At 53.9% G+C, this 7890-nt stretch overlaps 2 protein-coding genes across 2 annotated transcripts in view; one reads left to right on the forward strand and one right to left on the reverse strand.

The window, feature by feature from the left end:
* LOC104168555 (SH2 domain-containing protein 2A-like) lies at positions 1 to 1700 on the forward strand (the record flags this gene model as incomplete). Its single annotated transcript, XM_009709175.1, has 5 exons — positions 1 to 104; positions 231 to 320; positions 408 to 573; positions 842 to 1030; positions 1185 to 1700. Coding segments are annotated over 5 exons (1065 nt in total), but the record flags the coding sequence as incomplete, so codon positions are not given.
* Positions 1701 to 4968: 3268 nt separating this feature from the next.
* Positions 4969 to 7890, reverse strand: part of PRCC (papillary renal cell carcinoma (translocation-associated)) — a gene marked incomplete at its 5' end in the record, with an annotated part of 6861 nt that continues 3939 nt past the window's right edge. The window contains 5 exons of the mRNA XM_009709173.1: positions 4969 to 5055; positions 5676 to 5741; positions 6094 to 6237; positions 7136 to 7231; positions 7805 to 7869. Of these exons, the coding sequence (XP_009707475.1) occupies positions 4969 to 5055; positions 5676 to 5741; positions 6094 to 6237; positions 7136 to 7231; positions 7805 to 7869 (458 nt within the window). The remainder of the gene's footprint in view (positions 5056 to 5675; positions 5742 to 6093; positions 6238 to 7135; positions 7232 to 7804; positions 7870 to 7890) is intronic.

A 7890-nucleotide genomic window follows, 5' to 3' on the forward strand; every position in this document is an offset into this window, starting at 1 on the left:
GCCCTGCGTGCCCAGACAAGGTTGTGGTTTGAGCAGACACAAGCCAGGACGTTGGAGGTTGAGGGCGAGCTCCCAACCTGGTTCCATGGCTTCATCAGCCGGAGGTGAGCGGAGAAGGGGAACAGGGTGGCCCCTTCAGCATCCCCACCCTTGGGCTCCAAAATAAGGAGCTGGACCCCTGGATCCCATGAAGAGGGTGAGGGTGAGCGGCTCTGGGCCCCTTCCCACAGGGAGACGGAGCAGCTGCTGCAGGGTCAGCCCCTGGGTTGTTTCCTGGTCCGCTTCAGCGAGAGCACCGTCGGCTTCGTCCTGTCCTACAGGTGAGGGACCCCCGGTCCCATCCGAGGGACCGACACGCTCGGTCCCCTTCCCGTCCGCTGTCCTGACCCCATCCCATCTCCTCCCAGGGGCAGGGATCGCTGCCGGCACTTCGTCCTGGACCAGTTGCGGGACGGGCGGTACGTGATCCTGGGGGAGCGGAGTGCCCACGCCGAGCTGGCCGACCTGCTGTGGCATTACGCCACCGCCCCCGTCACGCCGTACCACGAGTTCCTGACGGTGCCGTGCAGACGGGTGAGGACTTGACCCCTCGTTAGTCCCTGCAGCCAAAAAACCAGAGTCATTCCTGCCGTAGAGGGGGATTTTCCCAAGCTGGGGAAATCAAAGCCAAGGGAAGTCCAAGCATCACAAAAGCCGGGGTTGGCACCGGAGCTGCCCCAGAACGTCGTGCCACATCCCATGAGCCGAACCGCAGGCAGCACACACAAGGTGGGACCAGCACCCGGCTGGGTCTGCCTCGGATCACAAACCCACCGCCGGCACCTCTCCCCTCTCGTTGCAGGAAGATGAGCCCCGAGGAGGGACGCAGACCCCCGCCGGCAGCGATGCCGCGCGTTCCCCATCGAGCGAAGCCCCAGCAAACTTCCCGGCGTACGGCGTCGTGTTCAGGGCATCCCCAGGAGCCAGACAGGCAGCCACAGCCCCCGTGCTGCCGGCAGAGCCCAGCGCCGAGGGAGGCTCATCCAGGGAGGTAAAGGCAGGGCAGAGGGGAGGAGATGGAGGTGCTTTCCCAAGGAGAGGAGCCACAGCTTGGCCAAAGCTCTCACCAGGCAGAGCGACGCAGCCCCAGCCACCACGGATCCACTTCCAGCCCTCACCTCCCACCTGTCTCGTCTTTCCCACAGCCTCCCAGAGTCTCCCCACTGCTCCCAGCCAAGGCCAGCTCCTTGGCCGCGGCACAGGAGCCGCACAGCCCCCTCGGCGGCGGAGCAGCTCCCGAAGTTCCCTACGCTCAGGTGCACAACAAAGTTGTCCCCGCCGAACCGCCCGATGCCAAGTACCAGCAGCTCATGCGCTTCCACACTTACGCCGAGCCCCACGAGTGCATCGCACCCAGCCCCTCCGCCTACCACGAGCTGGAAGAGCCCATCCCCTTCTACGCCATGGGACGGGGCTCAAGCCCCAACACCGAGGAGAACATCTACTCCGAGGTGGCACTGGCACGGCAGGATCTGCCCGCTCCGCTCCCCAGAAGTCAAGGTGCCTTCTCCACGCTTCCCCCCAAATCCCGCGCTCACCGCCGGCTCTTCCGCAGCATGTCCAGCCAGGCCTCCAAGAGGCGGCAGCTCCCGGTAGCGCCCACCGCAGAGGGGAAGGAGAGAGGAACCTCCAGGCCGGCCGCGGAGGTGCGTTCCCTGTAGTGGGTCATGTTGTAGAGCTGCTCGTTGATCTAGAGCTTGGTCCCAAGGCGACATCTCGGCATCTACTCTCCTGTAGAGTCTGGTGGGTCGGGGTTTGCTCCACGCCGGGGTCACAGGGGGAGAATAGGGGGGTCCCCTGTCCAGGGCTCCATGTCCCCAACTCACAGCCGAAACGTTGAGGGCTGGGAAGATGAAGGCCCAACTTTAACCAGGTCCCGGCTCTCAAATCAAACCTCCGGCCGATAAAGCGCAATCTGACGGCCGTTTCCCTTCGCCTCTCCCTACGGATTTCCCCAGGGCACGACAAACCCTCCGTTGGAGTTCGATGATCCCGTTTACGGCCGGAGGACGAGCGCCGCAAAGCAAGCGACGGCTGCAGCAAGGCAGGAAGGCCCCGAGAACATTTACGAGCAGCTTTCTAGAGAATGACTCTAAACCATCCACGCAGGTAGGTCTAAGACAAGACCCAGCTCTCGGGCTCTTTTACCGCTGAAAGGAAGCCCTTGGACCTTCCCAAGCCCTGCGAGACAGTTAAGAGGGGAATGGATTTAATTTATCTTTGAACACATTCAGGGATTTCTATTAATAGACTGAGGGCGGAAAAGGCTATTACAGTAAAAACAGAGATGGGTTTCAGGCACAGCTGGCGCATCCAAATATTAAATTGGCCACAAGCCGGAGGGACACCGCAGCCAGGCAAGCAGGGCCACACCAAACACCACAAGCCCGATGCCAACACTTCCAAGCCCTGCCTGTTTCCTCAGCCACAAAACACAGGATAGCGCCAAACCCGAGGACCAAATTTGGCTGCTGGGTCGGTGACACTGATCCAGGGCTGCCCGGTTGTGGCGGTGCCGGCCGCAGTGCTGCCCAGCGGCGTGGAAAACCCCTGGCCTCGTCGTTTTGTCCGAAATAACACGGAGCCAACGCCGTTCCCACAGCAGACGTGGTGCGCCCAGCCTTAGACGGAGCAGAACGCGTACGGGGACAGCCGAAGCCCCATGCTCGGATGTGTTGGAGCTTCAAGACAGGGAGGGAAAAGGAGGGCTGCGGGGTTGTTTTCTTTTACCTCTCAGAAAAATCGCTTTCGCTTTTCACAAGCCTACATTTTGTTGCTCTTAAATGGCTAAAAGCAAAGTCAGCTGCGATTCCCATCCTCAGAACTCCCCTCTAGTGCTAAAAATGAGCCATAACACACTGAAATGGAAAAAGAAAAGGGGAATCCATGAGCTCCAGCACTCCACAATCCCAGCACGGCCCCCGAAGGAGAGTTTGGGAACACGGGGTCTGTCAGAGGTTGGAGCTTCTCGCCCCGCAGCAGCTGCTCTGCCTTCAACCCTACAGCAAAGCCCTCCAGCGCTGCCAGGATCTGCCGTGCCATGCTCCGAGGGCAAGGCTCGGAGTTTTAAAAAGGATGAATCCAGGGCGGCGAGCACAACCCGCTGCTGGTGTTCGCAAACTCCCTCAGACAAACGTTTCGTCACCGGCTGCGCAACAGCATCCGCTCTGCGAGTAAATCGAGGCAGTGGCTCCCCAAAATATGGGCTACGGCAAAGGCGCTTCAACCTTCCCGGGAAGGGGAGAAGGAAAATCAATGCCTCGAGCAAGGAGTCGAGCACCTCGTGATGGAAACAGGTGTGGTTCAGTTCATTTAAAAGTTTATTCCTTTATCAAATCTCTTTTCGGAGGATTTCGCTGTACATATAAGATATGAATAAATTACTCAACAGTAACTTTATTCTGGTCATTCAAATACTCAAAACGGGCTCTGCAAAGTACTAAAACATCCAGGGAACTAAACTAGAAATCAGATTATTTTAAAATATTCTAAGAAAAGACTTCGTTCATGGGGGGTTGTTTGCTTGTTTTTAACAGGTAACACGGGAGAAAAACAACCTCTTGGGAGTTTTTCTAAATGCAGTAACAAATATTAGCTGTTTTAGCCGCAGTTACAACAAATATAACCTGTAGTGGTGGGAATGTAAGTTAAATAATCAGACCAGCTCTCTGTTTCCTTCAGCATCACACGCTTTGGTGAAGAACAAACTTAAAGTGAGGCCACAGAGATTTGGGTAAAGACACGTGGATCTGGCCAGCAAGGCTGCACATGATTTGCAGTCGTATCGCCTAGACCTAATACCTTAAATAAAAGAAAGATTTCATTTTAAAAAGTTAAGGCCGGATATAGTTTCCTTTTCCCAGCCAGGAGGGTAAAGTTAACATTAACTGAAACAGAATTGATACAAACAAGCTGGGAAAAAAAAAATCAAAATAAAAATGTACAGTTGGCAGCTTTTATCTCAGAGGAAATACTGCTGCTTCGCTTGCCGAGCTCGCTGCACCGTGTGACGCTGGGAATACTCGGTTCAACAAGTCTGGAGAGCAGCCTGGTACGGAACCGCAGGCCTCGGGTCACAGGGAGGAGGAAAGAGGGGGGGGAATAAAAAGAAAAATGTACATACACATATTGATCATGTTTATCCAAAAAGCCCTCAGCAGCGCTTCGTGCTGGGCGAGAGATCCTCATTGGTTTTGTGCGTTCCACACTCAGGGCGTTTTCGTCTCTATTGCAAGCTCTGACCTGTAAAGGAGTTTTCCCCTCAGTATGGTTTGAGAGATACAGGCTGGCGGAGCTGAGAACAAAACCACTAACTCAGCCACGCTTAAAAAAAAAAGAGATATCAAACTCATTTGCATGAGAGGAGCACTGGATTTACTCAGACATGAGTAAGCAGCCATGAGGACGTCTCAAATAAAAGGAACAAAATTAAAAAAAAAAAAGAAAAAGCCAGGCTTGCTCTTGAAACTCACTGTCTTTCAGAAAAAAAAAAATTACACTCTCAACGCACAGCGAGTCCAAGAAAGGAGCAAAGTGGGAATTGGAAGTTTATTTAGACTCTGCCTAAGGTTCCAGTGGTGAGGCTACGTCGAAGGAGGAGTAGCCCCTGTACCTACAGGACAAAAGCTCCAAGCCTTGCAGCGGGTACATTTCCTGCAGCTGCCCTGGGACCGTCATCGGTCGTACAAAACGGACTTGGTTTAAACCTTCCACATTATCGTTTATAAGGAGGGAGGGGAAAAGATTACAGGTGGAGTTTCAGGACCGGCTTGCATTAAACCTTTCTCCTGACAGGCAGGGGAGCGCAGTATCCTCCCACCTGCCGAGCCGACCACGTTCTACGCGGGACCTGGTTGATCTCCAGAAGGCCAGGAGAAGTCTGACACAGTAGGTCACCTGGGACGACAGCCAAAAAGCGGGACAGAGGTGTTAGAATCCGTATTTGGCTTGAGTCTGACGTCGGCTGAGCTTGTTTTCAGACCATGTGTTTTTCAGTTCCAGTTCTCTTTCCTTCGCCTGCAGAAATCAAGAGGATTAACATCAGCGTTAACGCTCACTGACTCAGCAGTATTTCACCCTCCGCTGCCCCTGCTGACGGGGATTACAGAGCACTTCAGCGAGATGCCTCGTTACAGGAGTTAGCACAATTATCTTGACAGTGGCCTGAATTAATCGGGATGCAGAGGCATTTCATTCACGCTGAAACACAACTTCTCTTATGGGACGGTCTCGGCAGCCGCTTACTAACCACAGGGCAGCGGTGCGGCATTAAGACGGGAAGCAGAGAGTCTCGTAACACATAATGACCATGCACGCACCGAAGCTGGGCGGGAGGGGAAGAGCAAAGCAAAGCAAAAAGCAGGGCAGAAGCTCAGCACTGTGACACTCTCAGGGCCAAGGCGCTGCTGCCACAAGGCTGTTTGGGCCGGCGGGAGGCAGCCAGGATGTTTCCACACCATGGCCACCTCCATCCTCTCCAGGGCCGCTGCGGGTCTCACCTGGGGCTCGCGACACTCTCAGTCAGGGACAGCCCCTGGTCCCCACCTGCTGAAAAAGCAGCTCTGCTTCATGCTGCCAAGCATCAAACCTCGTAATTCTGCCCGGATCGGTTTCCACGCTAGCAGGAGGTCACTCACCTGATGGATCAGGTAAGTGATCTGGTGTTTTCTCCTCTGCTGTCCTGTGGGCTGATCTCCTTTTTTCTAGAAAGCAAAAACAGGTCATGTGTTAAGCCTGGAAATACCGACCCAGACAGCGAAACAAGACAAGAGCTTGCACAAAGCCATTCAAGAAGCACTTGTTTTGTATTAAACAGCCCTGGGCAGATTCCTTAGGCTGAAGCAGTTTCTGGGTGGTCTTTACCACCTGCGCACTAGGACTGTGTTTTGAGAAGCTCTACTGCGTCTCTCATTTATACAACACCCCACGTAAGGGTCCCTGTCCCCCCACCCTGGTGACTGCATAGCATCTCATACAGCTCCAGCTTTGGCCAAAACAGGAAGCGAACAGAAGTCTCCAAGCTCCCAGCCAGCGTTCCTCCCTTCCCGCCCGTACCTTGCTGAAGGATTTCATGGTCTTCTCCTCTGTTAAGGATTTGGTCAGCCACTGCTGGGCTCCACTCAGCTGATCGTCACCTTTGATATCCACAAAGTTGATCTCTTCCCTCCCTCGATTCCGCTTGCCTTGCAGCCGCTTGAACTGAAAACAAGAACAGAAACAACCGGAGTTACACACGCAGGTCACGCTCCAAGGCTAACCCAAAACAAGTAAAGGTAGATGGGGTCTGAGCCTTAGCTCCCCGAGCACGGGACAGGCCACATCAACAAACAGTTTTCCAACCAGGGTTTTTTTCTTTAGGAGAGTTCTGCTTTGCTATAGATCAGAATATCTTAAACTATTTAGCATGAAGGTTATAATCTCATTTTCCTACAGAAAAGAAAACAGCATTTACTCTTGCTTTCAGCCTTGCTCAGGAAAAGACACTCGGACTCCTGAGTCTCTTGTTTTACGTGTGAGGGAGGAAGTTTTGCTGCTAACTCATCCACCTCCCATAACACAAATACACCTTCGAAGCACAGAGGACCCTCGAAGAAGAGAGCACCAGATGGGCTACTGTCTTCTGCAGCACTGCCTGGCTCAGCTAACGAGGCTGGCAGCTTCTAGATTAGAGAAACAACAGGAAAGGGGTTTTTGAAACAGGTTTTTGAGCATTTGAAGTAAGTGGGGAATTCACTGCTGTGCTCGAGGGGGTACCGTGAAGGTATCTGCACCTCAGCAAGGAACATCTTCTTGCCATGCACTTTGTCTGCCCTAGACGCCCCTCACGAGAACGCGATGGGGCTCGGTAGAAATAATATACATCACCTACGTACAAAGCAAGCAAACCTGTCTGGAGCAGTAGCCCAACGGACTGCTGGAAGGACACCACAGGCACTCACAACACAGCGCTAGACCCCATGGAACAACCACCCTGGTCCAACTCAGCACAAAGCACAGGTCGTGCTGGTGGGACAGGACTGTGGCTGCCAAGCGGGTCCTACGCTCTAGCAGAGCTTAAACATAAACTCCACAGCGGGATAGAGAGTAAAGTGCCAACCGCTTCGTCGTCTATGAAGGAGGAGTCAGTGTTCATCTCCTGCGGCGGTGCCTGGGCTGGTTCCACCTCCTGGTAGTACCCACTGCTGTAGTAATCCTGTCAGCAAAAGGAAAATCGGTTTGTCATGACAGCGAAGCACGATCGAACCCAGAGACATGGCACTGAATCGTGTACCTTGCCCCACAAGCTGCTGCTTTTTCACCTAGACAAATTTCACTCAGCCCCTGGGGAGCACAGGATGTTACGCGTACCTCCTCCCAGGGCTGGCCGAAGTAGTCACTAATCACATCTCATTACTCTGGCACTACTGAGGGCGTTCTTTCAGAGGTACTCAACAAATAAATACTTTGCTGAATTACTAGAAACAACCTGGCTTCAGACACCAGCTCTGGCAAGCCCTGATTCTGCACCCTGACAACAACAGGGACAGCAGCACAGGGGCATTTTAAAATGAGTGCAGCTATTAAACATTTATCCAGCAAAGAGCGTCTACGGCTCTGGTGCCAAAGGAATCCTGTTGTGCTAAGTGCTGTGGATCTCTGCTCCTTGTCCCAGCTAGCTCAGACGGGTTAGATTCCCACAAGGCGCAGCCGGTAACTAATTCAGAGCCCCTCGGCTTAGACGCCTGTTCAGAGCGGCACCATTTCACCTCTCAGTCAGTGAACCCACCTGATAATATGCATCAGTCACGCCGGCCTCGCCGTAGGCAGGAAACTGGCTGTATGGCTGGGCGGCCTAGGGTTCTCCCGGGTTGG

This window comes from Cariama cristata, unplaced genomic scaffold (genome assembly GCF_000690535.1).
Source record: "Cariama cristata isolate BGI_N322 unplaced genomic scaffold, ASM69053v1 scaffold34801, whole genome shotgun sequence".
In the NCBI taxonomy this organism is placed as follows: Eukaryota; Metazoa; Chordata; class Aves; order Cariamiformes; family Cariamidae; genus Cariama; species Cariama cristata.